The following is an 18,031-nucleotide window of genomic DNA, read 5'->3' as shown; positions in this document are numbered from 1 at the left end:
GGCGGGGTTGGAAACACAAAGGACAGAGACGTGCCGGCCCTGGAAGTGAGGGCTGGGACGCCGGGTGTGGGGCGCACAGCCCGGGATGCTGCAGGGTTGAGCAGCACCAACAGAAACAGAGTTAAAGTGGCCAGAACATCAGTGGAGAACGATCCGCGATCCCTCTGTTCTGAGACAGAGGCTGAATTTCAGCCGCTGCTGCTCTCTCAGAAGAGGCATAGCAAACCGCCAGGGAAAGCCGCCAGAGAACAAAAGCCCGGAAATACCGGCTCACAGGGTGCCCATCCCCATCCCCCCTCACAGGGGACACGGAGACTCTACCCAAACAGGGTTTCCTGAGTATCGACGCGGCAGGCCCCTCCCCCAGAAGGCAGGCTGAAAAATCAAGAAGCCCACAACCCGGAGCGCCTGAGTGGCGCAGTCACCAAGCACCTGTCTTCGGATTAGGGTGTGATCACAACGCTCCGTAAGGAGTCCCTCATCGGGCTTCTCCACCGGGAACCTGCTTCTTCCTCTCCCACTCCTCTGCTTGGGTTCCCTTTCTTGCTGACTGTCTCTCTCTCTCTCAAATAAATAAATAAACTCTTTAAGGAAGAAGCCCACATCCCTAAGATCTCTATAAAACAAGGGCGCACGGCCTGGGTCCCAGTCAACACTTGGGCTCTGGACAACCCTGCAATCTCTCTTCATCAGAATGACGAGAAGGAGAAGTCCCCCCCAGCAAAGAAAAGATAATGAGTCTGTGGCCTCTGCCACAGAATTGGCCTCGGCCACAGAATTAATACATATGGATGTATCCCAATTATCAGAAATGGAATTCAGAGCAACAATGGTCAAGATGATGAGTAAACTTGAAAAAAGCATCAGAGAAAGCGTTGCTGAGAATATAGAATCCCTAAGGGCAGAAATGAGAGCGAATCTGACAGAAATTAAAAATTCTATGGGCCAAATACAGTCAAAACTAGAGGCTCTGACGGCCAGGGTCACCGAGGCAGAGGAACGCGTTAGCGAATTGGAGGATGGGTTAGTAGAAGAAAAAACGAAAATAGAAGCTGGTCTTAAAAAAATCCACGCCCACGAATGTAGATTACGGGAGATTACTGACTCTATGAAACGATCCAATGTCAGAATCATCGGCATCCCTGAAGGGGTGGAGAAAAACAGAGGTCTAGAAGAGATATTTGAACAAATTGTAGCTGAAAACTTCCCTAATCTAGCAAGGGAAACAAGCATTCGTGTCCAAGAGGCAGAGAGGACCCCATCCAAGCTCAACCAGGACAAACCTACGCCACGGCATGTCATAGTGCAATTCGCAAATATTAGATCCAAGGATACAGTATTGAAAGCGGCCAGGGCAAAGAAATTTCTCACGTACCAAGGCAAAGGTATCAGGATTACGTCAGACCTGTCTACAGAGACCTGGAATGAGAGAAAGGCTTGGGGGGGCATTTTTAAAGCTCTTTCAGAGAAAAACATGCAGCCAAGGATCCTTTATCCAGCAAAGCTGTCATTCAGAATTGATGGAGAAATAAAGACGTTCCAAAATCGCCAATCATTAACCAATTTCGTAACCACGAAACCAGCCCTACAGGAGATATTAAGGGGGGCTCTATAAAGGTAAAAAGGCCCCAAGAGTGATACAGAGCAGCAAGTCACAACCGATACAAAGACTTTAAAGAGAAATGGCATCATTAAAATCATATCTGTCAATAATCTCTATCAATCTAAATGGCTTAAACTCTCCCATAAAACGCCACAGGGTTGCAGATTGGATAAAAAGACATGACCCATCCATTTGCTGTCTACAAGAGACTCATTTTGAACCCAAAGATGCATTCAGACTTAGAGTAAGGGGATGGAGTACCATCTTCCACGCAAATGGACCTCAAAAGAAAGCTGGAGTAGCAATTCTCATATCAGATAGACTGGATTTTAAACTAGAGGCCATAGAGAGAGATACAGAAGGGCACTATATTATTCTTAAAGGAAGTATTCAACAAGTGGATATGACAATTATTAATATATATGCCCCCAACAGGGGAGCAGCAAGATACACAAGCCAACTCTTAACCAAAATAAAGAGACATATAGATAAGAACACAGTAATAGTAGGGGACCTCAACACCCCACTATCAGAAATAGACAGAACACCCTGGCAAAAACTAAGCAAAGAATCAAAGGCTTTGAATGCCATACTCGACGAGTTGGACCTCATAGATATATATAGAACACTACACCCCAGAACCAAAGAATACTCATTCTATTCAAATGCCCATGGAACATTCTCAAGAATAGATCATGCTCTGGGACACAAAACAGGTCTCAGCCAATACCAAAAGATTGAAATTATCCCCTGCATATTCTCAGACCACAACGCTCTGAAATTGGAACTCAACCACAAGGAAAAACCTGGAAGAAACTCAAACACTTGGAGGCTAAGAACCATCCTGCTCAAGAATGACTCGATAAACCAGGAAATCAAAAAACAAATTAAACAATTTATGGAGACCAACGAGAATGAATACACAACGGTCCAAAACCTATGGGATACTGCAAAGGCAGTCCTAAGGGGGAAATACATAGCCATCCAAGCCTCACTCAAAAGAATAGAAAAATCTAAAATGCAGTTTCTATATTCTCACCTCAAGAAACTGGAACAGCAACAGAGGGACAGGCCTAACCCACTGACAAGGAAGGAGTTGACCAAGATTAGAGCAGAAATCAATGAATTAGAGACCAGAACCACAGTAGAGCAGATCAACAGGACTAGAAGCTGGTTCTTTGAGAGAATCCATAAAATTGATAGACCACTGGCAAAACTTGTCCAAAAACAAAGAGAAAGGACTGAGATTATTAAAATTATGACTGAAAAGGGAGAGGTCACGACCAGCACCATTGAAATTGCAAGGATTATTAGAAACTTTTATCAACAGCTATATGCCAAAAAACTAAACAATCTGGAAGAGATGGAGGCCTTCCTGGAAACCTATAAACTACCAAGACTGAAACAGGAAGAAATAGATTTCTTAAATAGGCCAATTAACTATGAAGAAATTGAGTCAGTGATAAACAACCTTCCAAATAATAAAACTCCAGGCCCAGACGGTTTTCCTGGGGAATTCTACCAAACATTCAAAGAAGAAATAATACCTATTCTCCTAAAGCTATTTCAAAAAATAGAAACAGAAGGAAAGCTACCAAACTCATTCTATGAGGCTAATATTACCTTGATCCCCAAACCAGGCAAAGACCCCCTCAAAAAGGAGAATTACAGACCGATTTCTCTAATGAATATGGATGCCAAAATCCTCAACAAGATCCTTGCTAATAGAATCCAACAGTACATTAAAAGGATTATCCATCATGACCAAGTGGGATTCATACCTGGGATGCAAGCATGGTTCAACACTCGCAAATCAATCAATGTGATACATCATATCAACAAGAAAAGACTCAAGAACCATATGATCCTCTCAATTGATGCAGAAAAAGCATTTGACAAAATACAGCATCCTTTCCTGATTAAAACCCTTCAGAGTGTAGGAATAGAGGGTACATTTCTCAATCTCATAAAAGCCATCTATGAAAAGCCTACTGCAAGCATTATTCTCAATGGGGAAAAGCTGGAAGCCTTTCCCTTAAGATCAGGAACACGACAAGGATGCCCACTCTCGCCACTATTATTCAACATAGTACTAGAAGTCCTTGCAACAGCAATCAGAAGACAAAAAGGGATCAAAGGTATCCAAATCGGCAAAGAAGAAGTCAAACTGTCTCTCTTTGCAGATGACATGATACTCTATATGGAAAACCCAAAGGAATCCACTCCCAAACTATTAGAAGTTATAGAACAATTCAGTAAGGTGGCAGGATACAAAATCAATGCCCAGAAATCAGTTGCATTTCTATACACGAATAACGAGACTGAAGAAAGAGAAATTAGGGAATCCATCCCATTTACAATAACACCAAAAACCATGCGTTACCTTGGAATTAACTTAACCAGAGACGTAAAGGACCTATATGCTAGAAACTATAGATCACTTTTGAAAGATATTGAGGAAGACATAAAAAGATGGAAAAATATTCCATGCTCATGGATTGGAAGAATTAACATAGTTAAAATGTCCATACTACCCAGAGCAATCTACACTTTCAATGCTATCCCGATCAAAATACCGAGGACATTTTTCAAAGAACTGGAACAAATAGTCCTTAAATTTGTATGGAACCAGAAAAGGCCCCGAATCTCCAAGGAACTGTTGAAAAGGAAAAACAAAGCTGGGGGCATCACAATGCCGGATTTCGAGCTGTACTACAAAGCTGTGATCACAAAGACAGCATGGTACTGGCACAAAAACAGACACATCGACCAATGGAACAGAATAGAGAACCCAGAAATGGACCCTCGGCTCTTTGGGCAACTAATCTTTGATAAAGCAGGAAAAAACATCCGGTGGAAAAAAGACAGTCTCTTCAATAAATGGTGCTGGGAAAATTGGACAGCTACATGCAAAAGAATGAAACTTGACCACTCTCTCACACCATACACAAAAATAAACTCCAAATGGATGAAAGACCTCAATGTGAGACAGGAATCCATCAAAATTCTAGAGGAGAACATAGGCAACAACTTCTATGACATCGGCCAGAGCAACCTTTTTCACGACACATCTCCAAAGGCAAGAGAAATAAAAGATAAAATGAACTTATGGGACTTTATCAGGATAAAGAGCTTCTGCACAGCCAAGGAAACAGTCAAAAAAACTAAGAGACAGCCCACGGAATGGGAGAATATATTTGCAAAGGACACCACAGATAAAGGACTGGTATCCAAGATCTACAAAGAACTTCTCAAACTCAATACACGAGAAACAAATAAACAAATCATAAAATGGGCAGAAGATATGAACAGACACTTTTCCAATGAAGACATACAAATGGCTAACAGACACATGAAAAAATGTTCAAAATCATTAGCCATCAGGGAAATTCAAATCAAAACCACACTGAGATACCACCTTACGCCAGTTAGAATGGCAAAGATAGACAAGGCAAGAAACAACAATTGTTGGAGAGGATGTGGAGAAAGGGGATCCCTCCTACATTGTTGGTGGGAATGCAAGTTGGTACAGCCACTCTGGAAAACAGTGTGGAGGTCCCTTAAAAAGTTAAAAATTGAACTACCCTATGACCCAGCCATTGCACTACTGGGTGTTTACCCCAAAGATACAGACGTAGTAAAGAGAAGGGCCATATGCACCCCAATGTTCATAGCAGCATTGTCCACAATAGCTAAATCGTGGAAGGAGCCAAGATGCCCTTCAACAGATGACTGGATTAAGAAGCCGTGGTCCATATATACTATGGAATATTACTCAGCTATAAGAAGGAACGAATTCTCAACATTTGCTGCAACATGGACGGCACTGGAGGAGATAATGCTAAGTGAAATAAGTCAAGCAGAGAAAGACAATTANAATTATCATATGATTTCTCTCATCTATGGAACATAAGAACTAGGATGATCGATAGGGGAAGAAAAGGATAAAGAAAGGGGGGGTAATCAGAAGGGGGAATGAAACATGAGAGACTATGGACTCTGAGAAACAAACTGAGGGCCTCAGAGGGGAGGGGGGTGGGGGAATGGGATAGACCAGTGATGGGTAGTAAAGGGGGGCACGTATTGCATGGTGCACTGGGTGTTATACGCAACTAATGAAGCATCGAACTTTACATCGGAATCCGGGGATGTCCTGTATGGTGACTAACATTATATAATAAAAAATCATTTAAAAAATAAATAAAAAAATAAAAACAAAATACTTGATTAAAAAAAAAAAAACCAAAACAGGTTTTTTCCCAAGAAGCCTGAAGAGAAAGAAAGGACAACCTCTTTAGACTTAGCCAACAACCTGTGCCATTTAACACCCTTCAATTGTGTTAATGCCCAAGCGCTAATGAACGGCTACTTTGGCATCAGAGCTGTTGAACACAGGCCGTGGGCCAATGTCACACTTGCTAATGAATAAATCCCTGTGCTTCTAGAAACTGCTGAGCCAGACTTTGGGGACCCACAGGTAAATAGGTGACCTGGTTTGCTCAGAACATGAAGTTTTGCACCAATAGGTTCTTTAGAGGTACCCCTGCTGTCAATGGGTCATGAAGGCCAATGGGGGGAAAGTATTTTCGTGCCTCACCCCCCTACAAATAATAGACCAAGCGTCCAATAGTATTTATTTCTACTGGATGCTCTTCTCTGAAGAGCCGAAGGACACAGTAGCTGGCAAGTGACTTACAGTCTGGAAAGAGGCCATTAGTTGGAAGTACGGTATTGTGAGAATTATTTATTTGGTTGTAGGATGGCCAAGCTCAGCAGGCAGGAGCCGGATATAACAGTGAGTTCTAAAAGTCTGGTGCTAGGGTGAGTTCGCCAGAAGAAAATCAGGATGGGGGCTGGTCAAAACAAAGAGGTCTTGTCTTTCCTAGGTCCTTTGTTAGGAACATCGCGAGAGAGACACTTTTGTCAGACAAAAATGGAGCCCAGTCCCCATCTCTCATCCTGATCCTCCCTCCCACCAAGTATGTGAGACTCTGTGAGGTACAGACTCATCTGTGTGTCCGGAACAGGGCAGGGCTCTACAGTGAAGAGAATCCATGGTCCTTACCCTGGGCTTAGGATTTTATGTTCTTAGGTCTTCTCCAAGCTGGCCATGGTATTATCTGAAAACAGAAAACACATAAAGCCTGTGTGTTATTCTCTTCTTATTTCACCTTCCCTCTGTTTTTTATCTCTGCTTGTCTCAATGCTAATGAAAATTGTTGGCCCTGCATTCTTAGAACCAGAAAGCTACTGGCAGCACGTGAACATTCTCCCATATAGTGACTTCAGTTCACATCATAGGAGCGGAGAGCATTTTTCCCATATAACTGGCTTTGTCCCCTCTTCTTCCAGCCCTGACCTAGGGGGTCATCTTCAGGCAAATTTGGGCAGTTAACTCCTAGGGCCATTTCTTTCTGCAGTGACTATCTGACTAGCCTGGGCACATTCACGAAAATGACCTCAGAGGGTAGGCATCCAAGGGTAAGAACTCCCAGCCTTGCCCATCAGGGTGCTCCTGATAGGTCTAAGGAACTTCTAACAAGGAGGAGACACGACCTCAGATCATGTCAAAGGGGCCTGTATTACCCACAAATCTCCTGGCCTCGAGAGGAAGTCCAAAAAACAAAACGTGATCTTGATTTTAAGTGGTGGTAGGCATTGAGCTGGTGTTGTATGTTGTTGTGTATTTTAATACATATCTTTTAAATATATAAATATATATTTTAGGTAGATATATAAAGCAAGGTAGTCTTAATTGAATTCAAAACATAACTTCTCCTAGAGGCACTGTTCCCAATAGTGGTTAAGTTTCCAGCTAGCGTAATATAGAATTGTTTCTGGAAAACTGTGCTCCCTGTTTCAACTTGAAACTCAAGAGGAGCATTTGTCCCCTCTTCTCCTTATTGCCATTTTGGGGACAGAAGTGACTTCAGTTCACATCAAAAACAGTATCATAGACAGTTCCTTCTGTGTTGGTGTCACCATCAAGCAGTGCCTGAGTGGGAACGAGAGCCCAAGCTAGGTCTGCCTTCCCGTGGGTGGTTGAGGGAAGGGGAGTCTTCTAACACTGTAGCTAAAGGAGGAAGCCCCCTGACTTGGGGTCAAGAAGAGGACATCCTTCCCACCTCTTGCCACCATGGTAACCCTCTGTGCGGCCACAGCATTTTTTTGTCAAGTCCTTGGGCAACCACCGGCGCAGATGAAGTATTAGAAAGTCCCCTGTTCATGAGCTTTTCTTCAAGTCTTTTCCCCTTTCCCCCAGTGTACAAGCAGCTCACCAGTTTCTCTGTTGACATTTCCCCCACCCCCTCTGTAGGTGAAAAGCATGGCGCAGTACGTACATAACATGGACAAACGGGACAATTTTCGGAGGACTCGTTTTTCCGACCGTTTCAAAGATGACATAACTACTATTGTTAATGTGGTCACCTCGGAGACTGCAGCCCTTTTAGTGAAACCTCAGAAGGTAACTGGGCCTTCACTCTTTATTTTCTAAATCTTTGACCTTGTGCGTCTGCTATTTCCGTAAGCAGGGAAAAAAAGTGTCCTCTTAAGACAGTTATTTAAATATAACTAAATAGACATGACACCTGAGCGCAGTTATTATACTGGATGGGACTCTGGGGTGGGGCTGGGGGATTGTCAATATAGATACGTGAGGGAGTATTCTCATTCTTAGAAAATACATCTTGATGTATTATGTACAACGTAATGGGGATGATTTTTGCAACCTACTGTCAGAGTCAATGACTCTGAAAAAAAATCGTTATATACAGAGAGAGGATGATAAAGCTAGTGTACCCAAATGTGAAGTATTGATAAATCTGGTCGAAGGGCAAATAGGAATTCTTTGTACTATATTCTTGCACCTTTTCCGTATTTGAAATTATGTCAAAATAGAAAGTTGCAAAATGAATAAAAGGAAGTAGAACAATTAAAAGGCAACTATAAAATTTGAGGCAGCAGTGGCCATTATTAATAGCTTTATCATTATTAAGAACTTGTAGAGTACCCAGTGCTCAGGAGATTTCCGTCTGGTTATTGCTCGTGGCAAACTGTCTCAGTGCAGCCGTGGCGTCTCCGTTTTGGCAGGCATGGAAAAGGACGCACAGTGAGGTTGTTAGACTTTCCAAAAGCCACGCGGCTAGCAGCAAAGCCAGGACTGAAGATTCCAAGCCCAGAATGTTCAGACAGTTACGTAAACTGCCCAGGAGTGGTCCCTCTGCAGGATCCTGGAACAGGCGGACTTGTCACTGAGAGATACTGTAGGAAACTTCTCTGTCAGGTCTCTCTCCATCCCAGGGGCTGCTCAGCTTGGCCTGAATTTGCAAACAGCACATCCGAACAAAAGGAAAATATTTTAAAATCATATTTTCAATAGAGGCAGAGAAAAGTGATTTATCTTTCTGAAAATGAAGGACATAAATATGAAAAAGTGAATCCCCAGGTGCTCTGAAGTCCTGTAAAATCTCTCATAAACACGAGCACTGAGAAATAACCAAAAGCAAAGACCTGGCCTCAGTTCATGCAAGAGTTCACTCTACCGTGTCTAACTCTGACCCTCTTAGGCTGGGAATGCTGCCTAATTGGAGGGAAAGAATTCCTTAGGTAAAAACCAATCCTTGTATCCTGAAGAGATCTTCTCAACAATCCTTATAAATTAAGAATCTGTCCCACTAAAGGTAATGGATGCTTTGCATGTTAGTTTTGCCAAAATGGTAGTTACCAGAATCAATAAGTTATGGAAGCATATGAAAAAATATGAGATAGCCATTAAAAACAGGTTTTGAAGAAATGGTAAAACTGTGGGAAGACGTTCATAGTATAATGTTGAATGAAAAAATTTGAGGCCCAACATTGTGTATAGAGAACGAGCTCAATTATATATATATAAATATGCATGCAGGGAAAAAGAAGACTGAAGGAAATGTACCTAAATATTTAACCATAAAGGAAGAATTGTTTGATTCTACCCAACACTCATGGCACCTGCTAAGGGCCCACTTATATTTGCTGCAATTCGCAGGGTCACCAGCTTTACCCCATTTCTCCCCCAGGGACATTGCCTGAAATAATAGGACCTGTCTTTCTGGGCTTTCCCACCAGGGACCCGGTTGTTCATGATCAGGGTTTGCCACAAAATGATTTGGGTGTTGGTTTGTTTTTAAGGAAAATGAACAGGCAGAAAAGATCAACATCAGCCTGGCTTTCTTCTTGTATGATCTCCTCTCACTCATGGATCGTGGCTTTGTATTTAACCTCATCAAACATTATTGTAACCAGGTGAGTGTCCCCCAGACATAGCTGTGTTGTTGCTGGTTCCTTCTCTTCCAGCGTCCTACTCCTTGCCATGGTATACTGTCAGACTCATCGCCAAGTGAGACAGCTTGGCTCCTGTACATTCTGGGGTTTTGTGATCATGTGTTTTATGTCATTTGTCTTCTGCTGTGGACATCACTAGACATGCTGGTTCGCATGGATTCCTGGAGCAGTTGCCAACCTAGCACAGAAGGGTCGACAAGTTAAATGTGGGAGAACTGAGAGGTGTTAGTGCTCTGATCGTCTTTACTGGAACAGTTAACAGAAATCACATGACGGTCGCATTCGGTCTCAGACCAGGTCTAGAATTCAACGTATGAGGTCTCTTTTCACGTATTAGGGTAGTTAATTACAATGTGGTTGTGGAATTCGGACTTTAAACAACCCTGATAAAATCCGCCAAACGTCACTGAGCACAAAGGAAATATTTACAATCCAAGAGGGTCTTAGCAGTGCCGCCACCTCAGATTTTTAAGTAGGATTCTTCTTTTGTTCGCCATCCCCCTTAAATGGCTCCAGCGGTAGGAATATAAGTAGTGGTTGGTTGCTATTGTTGCTTCTTCTTTCTTTCCATATTCCCGCTCCAGCCACCCCTCCCACTGTCACTGCCACTGTCAGCACCACCCACCACCACTGTCACCACCTCCAGCTCCCACTGCCACCCACCCACCCCCTGCACCGTCACCAGCACCGTCACCACGGCTGGCTCCTTCCTGTGCACCAGGCACTGTGCTGAACATTTTCTAGAAATAGTATCTTTAATCCTCGCAAGGTGTCTTCTATGTTTTGCAAATGATAAAGCTGAAGTTTAGAAGAGTCCTGTAACTTGTCCAGGTTGGAAAGAGCCACATCTCCCTAACTCCAGGATGCAGTGGGTTAATCACTCTGTGCCATCAGACCTGGCTCTTCGTGGTTTATCTCTTAGTGACCCTAAGTAATTCATTCAACTTCTCTGGGTCTCATTTCCTCATTTGTAATAGAGAAAGATCTTCCCCTCCCCCCCCCCACCAAAAAGACCATGACTTTTCTAAAGGAAGTCCTAAAAAGGACACCGATTTGTAAAAATAGAATCCCAAGGAAACATCAGAATTCCCGGAACACCAGTATCTTGTGTGCCCTGACCTCCTGACCCTGCATGGATCTTCTGTTTCAGATTCCACCAGAATGGTGGTGGTGGGGGGGGGGGGCATGGAGGATTATGCCTTTCCTCTGTGCCGTCCCTCTTAGATGTTGAGGATTATAGGTCATCAGATGAATTGCAAACATAAGTTAATATGTTTTCCAAAACAGGTCATTGGATGAATTACAAATATAAGTTAATCCATTTTTCCAAACTTAGAGGTGGATATGTAGAAAGGAGATACTGAACACCACAGTAGGCCCATGGCTTGTAAAGAAAAAATGATTCATGACACTTATTAAACAGTAAGGCAAACTTTTATTCAGGACTATCGAGATAAGTGTGGGGACTGTTGCAATGGGATTTTACAGTACTGGAGACTGGGCCCAACTATAAATATAAGGAAAAGTGGGAACTTATAGTCAGGGAGCGGGGTGGGGGGATCAGTGGATGAAAAATTCATAAGCAGAAGCCTCAGAAGTGTGGAGGATTCTGGCTGAACCAACCTAACAGGATTCTTGCTGAAGACAGGCCAGGGTGACCAGAAACCCCCAGGGACTGGTGAGGGATGAGGGATGAGGAACTGGGCAGATATCAAGGTGGTCAGACATCAAGGCTGGCGAGGGGGGCTCTGGCTAAACTGATGGAGCAGGGTCCTTGCTGAAATCGAGCTCTGGAGGACATGCTCAAGGGGGTGTCTATTTGAAAAACAGCTCAGAGAAGTCTGGCTCACGTTCGGCGAAGGAGACACTCTCCCATCACACACAGACACTTTTCATTACCGAAAAGCCAATAAGGCAGCCCAAAGGAGATATCCACCTGCCCTGCAGAGGCCCGTTATAATTTTCTCTTTTCCTTACTTTCTTCTCTCTCTCTTTTCAATCTTTTCCTTTTCTTTTAGGTTAGGGTTGCTTCTCATTTACCCTCTCTTTCTCCCTCTTTTGTGTCTCAGCTTCCAGAGAGCCTCAGACTTGGAATCTGGAGACCTGTGTTCTAATTCCAGCGATGTCATTCAGCTGCTCTGTGATTTGCGCAGCTTTACATTGGCATCCGTGGCTCCCTCATCTGCCAAAAGCCAGAGTTGGATTAGATCTATTCAGGCTTGGACGTTTTGATCCTATGATCTGTTGGCCAGTGATATTGGTCAGCATAATTAGTGTAACGCTCAGACCAACGGTGATCACTGCCTGTGGTCAAGGGTCGTTCAATCCATTGATCCCAGCTGTCCAGATAGAGTATGAGCATCATACCTGAGCCAAGTTATATTCTTCCCCTCATTCAAACACCCTGTCATATCTTCCACCATTTATAGACCTTGTGACAATGGGTATGATCTCAGCCTTTTTTTAATAGTCACTAATAATACACAAATCTAGCTTTTCAATTCCTTGATGTCACTTTCCAAGTGTCACTAAGGTAACACCCATCCCTTGGGGAGTGCCACTGAGGCCACTACTGTGCGTCCTGAACTTTGTGGAGGATATGTCTAGTACTGCACCTTACTCTTTTTTAAATATCACCAAAATTATTTTTGAAATTTCCGTCTTTAATGACATCTTAAGGGACCTATTTAAGATACCTATACTGTGACCTTCTTTCAAGGACAAATATCTTACGGTTTCGCATTCTGACTGGTTTGACCCAACAGCTCCTGGTGAGTGACCCTTAAGTGAGGGGCATACGATCCAGTTCTAACCAGTTCAGTTTGCTGGTGGCTCCATTGGTCCAAAGTCAGCCAGCAAGACACACTGACAAAGAGCGTAGTTTCTGATAACTGTTCTTACACAAAAGCCATGTTTTATTTTTTACGTAATATGTAACGGTATTCATTTGTTTCAAGTAAAAGTCGAACTACAGACTTACTGATCCTATACACAAAATGACCCACAGCACAATGGCTTCTCCTAAGATGGCTGAAGATATGTTGTTTATTTAACTTATGTCATTTATAAAACCACTCTCAGAGTCCACGAAGAGGAGGCATGTGCGTTCACAAGGATGAGATGCTTGGTTTCCCTTGCTAGGGCACAAGGGTGTCGATGATGATCTTTTGAGAGGCTCAAGGTCCCTCATGGCTCCCCCTTTCCCTACTTTGCCTTAAAAGAAGCTACCTTGAGTCAGAGCCCATAGAGTCTGGGTCTTCATTTGTCACTCACCTGAGGGAAGCAAATGATCTCTTCCATTTTGTCACTGTTGTCAGGATTTCATCGCTTCCATTTTGTCACTGTTGTCAGGATTTCATTGCCCAGTTTGTTTTCGTTTTAATTTTTTTTAACTGAAGTCAAATTAACATACGGTATTATATGTTTCAGGTATACAACATATCAATTCAACAATTCTATTCATTATGCAATGCTCACCACAAGTGTAGTCCCCACTGTCACCATACAGTGTTACTACGAGATGGTTGACTGTCCTCCCTATGCTGTACTTTTCATGGTTTGGTTGTTCAAGGAAAGACTCTTCCAGCTTTCTCTTTTTTTTTTCCTCCACTTCCTCCCTTCTTACTTTGGGGTAAACTCTGCACCTTTTTTGTGGGGACTACATATTTTCCTCAGTAATGCGATGCCTTTATCTAGGGAACTGGTCTGAGAACTCCCCATCGGGGCCTTTAATTAGAAACTACAAAAGAACAGTTGTGGTGTGAGAGTCGCCCAGTCATATTGCATCAGTTTTGAGTGGCCCCATATGGGGTCAGCTCCTTTCATTCAGCTTCTCAGACACAGTGGCGTTTTTGTGAAAATAATGATATTATGTTACGCTGAAGACATACCACCAGATCATTTGCAACACAGGTTTGCTGCAACGTTGTAGGTTTGACAAGGGTGGGGGTCGGGCCAAGAATCCACATGGGGGACACCTGTTCGGCTAGAGTTATTAAGGGGAACAGTAATGCGTGAAAACTCATTGGGCCTCCCTGTAATATAGAGCTATCCATCCGTGGCACTCTCCCATTAATTTTTATTAAATTGATGATCTTAATTTGGAGAGAAAGGAGATTTTTGTACCTGCCAACTGCAACTCCATTTACCTTATCATAAACATGTCTTTCCTGTTTTCATTTTTCTTCGTAGCTGTCGGCCAAGCTCACCAACCTTCCCACGCTCATTTCCATGAGGCTGGAGTTTCTGAGAATCCTCTGCAGCCATGAGCATTACCTCAATCTGAACCTCTTCTTTATGAACGCTGATACTGCTCCAGCCTCCCCGTGCCCCTCCATCTCTTCCCAGGTGAGCAGCTCCTGAAAGAATCCCTCAACCTGTTTGATTTAATTAGTTTAGTCGTTTATTACTAGAAAGGTTGGTCTTATTAATTAAAAGACAAACCAAGCTATTCACACCAGCTCAGTTGACCCAGATACTCACAAGTATGGTACCCAAAGTTACCCCATCTAACCGATCATTTACAAGGTATGTGATTGATTTCTTCCTGGTCTCAAGGGTCCCTGCTGAGGCCAGGAAGAGAAAAGAATCCATACGTATTATGAGAATGTAGAAATTCATAGGTAAGTCACATAGCTTCCTCTGTCTGGCATTAATAATCTTTCCATGTTAGGTGGACCATCTTCTTTGCTCACTTTCCTTTTCCTCAACCCCAGAACCATAAAGTTCATGAAATTGCTTATTCCTTTATATTAATTCAGAAATGGTCTACTAGTGGTTTTTAACACTGGGTATTATATCTTTGAGCTATCCTAGAACTTTCCGTTGATACTGTTATAAAATGGAGTTGGGTGCAAGGTGAGTCCATCTTGAATTATACTCCAGATAATTTAGTTCTTGAAGCACTAAAAAGACCTTGTCATAAACGAATCCAATGGTCTCTTTTATAGAGAGTGTATTTCTAATGAGTCTTGTTCTTTATCTGACACACACACACACACACACACACAAAATAACACTTGTGTAGCATTTAGAGACAAGGCTTTGACTGACATGGCCAATCTTTTTTTGTAACAGTTTCTCACAGGTTAGGTTCAGCGGGCCCCAGATTTTACTGGATGTTAAGAGGTATTATGCAAATACAGAATTCCAGAGTCAAATAAGTTTTAGAAACCCTGTGTTAACAGGTTTGTTTGCAGTAGGCCACCCAAGAATCTCTAACTTGTTAGTATAAACCGTAAATACCCAAGGGGTGGAGGAGAGAAGTATTTAATAAGCACTGATTCCCACTATTGGAAACTTTTTTTTCCCTTCATAGATTTCTCAAGGGACTCATGCCTTCTAGAAAAACTTTAAGGGAATGCTGTTTTACAATCCCATTGCATTTATAGCTGACAAATCAGTAGCTCAGGGCAGCAAGCTAGATTTCTCAATATTAGCTTCTATTTTTGTTGCATTTTCCTTGATACTAACACAAAGGTGAAGGTTTGTCTTACTAATAGAAAAAAAAATCCTAGCCATTGATGCCAAATGGCCGGAGCCAGCTGTCAGCCACATGACCATCTCCACGTGCACTGGGGAGGATGGGACTTACAGCAGCAATTCCAAATGGGCTAACTTTGCTCTGAGCCTATTGCCCCATTTCCCTTACAACTACCCCAGGGAGTTAGCAACCCCGAGCTGCCAGCCAGGGCCAAGGCCCAGCCCCACCCAACTGTAAAGGATTTCCAGAGACATTTTTGATTCCTTTAGTGCAAAGTAAAGTGTGCCCCCAAGTTACCACAGGAATTTTCTAGGACTGGTAGTCTGACACTTCCCTGCCCAACTCGCCTGCTAGTTCCAGCCAGCAGAATTCGGGCAGTGTGCAGAAGCCATACTCAGAAGTGTAGCTTAGGAAACAGGGGCCTCAAATCAAGGAGGCAGTTTATAGAGAGGCATTCCCTGCTCAAAGCCACAGCATGGGACCCAGTGCCCGTTGCCCTGGGTCTCCAGATCCACATGATATCCTTGGACTTTCATCTTTGCTTCTGATCTAGGGTGGGGAGGGGAGTATGAGTCCTTTTGTGAGAGACCCTGGGGGCTCTATTTTCATCTTTCCCAGTTGACAGTTCTCTGTCTGGGGGGTGGGAAAGCAAAGTGACCACTGGAAGTACAGCTTCCACCTGGGGTCTGTCCCTGGGAGGTGCTTACAAAGCCTCCCTCCAGGCAGCTCCTTATACATTGGCCATTGTGATTTTAATTCCAGTTCTTGTTCCTTATGGAACTGCTCCTTGCATTTCTTTCTTTCTTTCTTTTTTAACAGCATCTCAGGGTTTTTTAATTTTTATTTTATTATTATTATTATTTCATTTAAATCCTTGCATTTCCATAGAACTCGAGCTCCTGCTCCAGCTTCCAGGACCAGAAGATTGCCAGCATGTTCGATCTTACTCCCGAGTACCGTCAGCAGCACTTTCTCACGGGACTTCTCTTTACAGAACTGGTTGCTGCTCTGGATGCCGAAGGCGAAGGGTATGTTTCTGACATGTAAATTGGAGTACAAAGTGTAAAAAAAACAAAAAACAAAACAAACCCTTCCCCCCAAAAAACGCACAAAAAACCCCAAAAGCTCCTTCTCAAAGTTTGCAGTCCAACCTCTCCTACTTGGCCAAAAATTCTACCATTCACCAGCTCTGAAGATTGGAAGCATCCACGTGTTGAGAAAAAAGTGCTGACAGGAGTGTGGAAAGGCCTGAGGGACAGAGAGAAACCATAAAATGGCTGTTTCCGGCCACTTATTCATGGAGAAGAATTTCCCATTTCTACTACAGCAGGCATCCCGGGGATGCTTTGATTAGGGAACTAGGAACAAAGCCATTTATAAGATATGCCCCAGGTGATCTGAATACACACGGAGGCAGCAGCAAGATGGCTTCATGTTGAAAAAGGAAGCTGCCACTGGTGGGAAGGCAGTCACCCCGTGTCCACATTAGGTTTCTTGCAGAGAGACCTTCCCAGGCTAAAAGAGAAGCCCCGGGTCCAGGGCTTATAAATCCTTGCACCTTTTATAAGCCTGATCACCCCGGAGCTTGGGTCAGCATCTAGTCCTGAAGTCAGTGGACAGGGATGGAGATGGACCACCCTTCTTTCCTTCTCTCCCTGCGCTCCCTGAGCCATAGGATTAGGAAACCACCATCTGCCCAATTGGATGGAAGGACACAACGCCTTCCAAAATATTATACATCCCATTCAACAGTTATCAAGTGTCTACCATGGGGCAGACACAGTCTGGAGTATTTCAGAGATACATCAGTGCACAAAACAGACAAATTTCCTGCCCCCCCAGAACTCACCATTCAGGGACCCAGATCCAGAGATTGGATTGGAAGATAATTCAAGCTCAGCCCTTTTGGTGTTCAGGCTAGGCATGAAGAATGGAAGGAACTTGCCCAAAGTTACATAGCAGAACACATCCAGAGCCGTGGTTTCCTGAGTCCGTTCCTGGGGTACATCCTCCCTGGGGAACCTCTACATATGACTCCTTGGATCTTCCTTCCTCTGCTAAAGAAGTTTCTGGAATAAAGTATGCGGATTAGCAGCAGCATTGCTGTATGTTTACAGATTTTTGTCGAATTGGAAGTTTTCAAGTTTTCTTGAAGTGCTTACAACTTAGTGAAGGAAACAGTGACGCAAGCAGCATCAGCTTATATTAACTGCAATCACAGAGGTATCCTTAGTGCTTTGACCATACCACTGTCTGCCTCCCAGGAGGTCAGTGTGGGAAATGGAGATTCTTCACTCTAAATTCTGCCTCTTTCCAGAAATTCAGGTCCTGAGTGCGTCCTTAGAGAGCTTCAGTCTCATTTTCTCTCAACCCTGATACACCCCTCTCAGGTTTCTCGGTAGAACTTTCTACCCTATAACTAACATAAATTTCCACAGCAACACAAAGTGCCCTGACCCGTAAGGTGCTGAGAATGACGTTTGAGCACAAAGAAAATCACCTTCATGTACAAACACACACACACGCGTGCACACACACACAGTACCTTTTCTACCCCCCAGAGGGTAGCTAATGAAGAGTGTCTTTCCTTTGGCAACACAATAATCCCTGATTTCTGGGTTGTC

At 43.3% G+C, this 18,031-nt stretch overlaps 1 protein-coding gene across 4 annotated transcripts in view; it reads left to right on the top strand.

Annotated features, from left to right (window-relative positions):
- DOCK8 (dedicator of cytokinesis 8) overlaps nt 1-18,031 on the top strand; it is a 225,120-nt gene that overhangs the window by 157,746 nt on the left and 49,343 nt on the right. For all 4 annotated transcript variants that reach the window (XM_034647178.1, XM_011225814.3, XM_011225815.3 and 1 more), the window contains 4 exons: nt 7,920-8,069; nt 9,773-9,886; nt 14,117-14,272; nt 16,296-16,435. In XM_034647178.1, the coding sequence (XP_034503069.1) occupies nt 7,920-8,069; nt 9,773-9,886; nt 14,117-14,272; nt 16,296-16,435 (560 nt within the window). The remainder of the gene's footprint in view (nt 1-7,919; nt 8,070-9,772; nt 9,887-14,116; nt 14,273-16,295; nt 16,436-18,031) is intronic.

This window comes from Ailuropoda melanoleuca, chromosome 17 (genome assembly GCF_002007445.2).
Source record: "Ailuropoda melanoleuca isolate Jingjing chromosome 17, ASM200744v2, whole genome shotgun sequence".
In the NCBI taxonomy this organism is placed as follows: domain Eukaryota; kingdom Metazoa; phylum Chordata; class Mammalia; order Carnivora; family Ursidae; genus Ailuropoda; species Ailuropoda melanoleuca.
The sequence above is the reverse complement of the archived record's forward strand: the minus strand, read 5'-3'. Positions and strand labels throughout refer to the sequence as shown.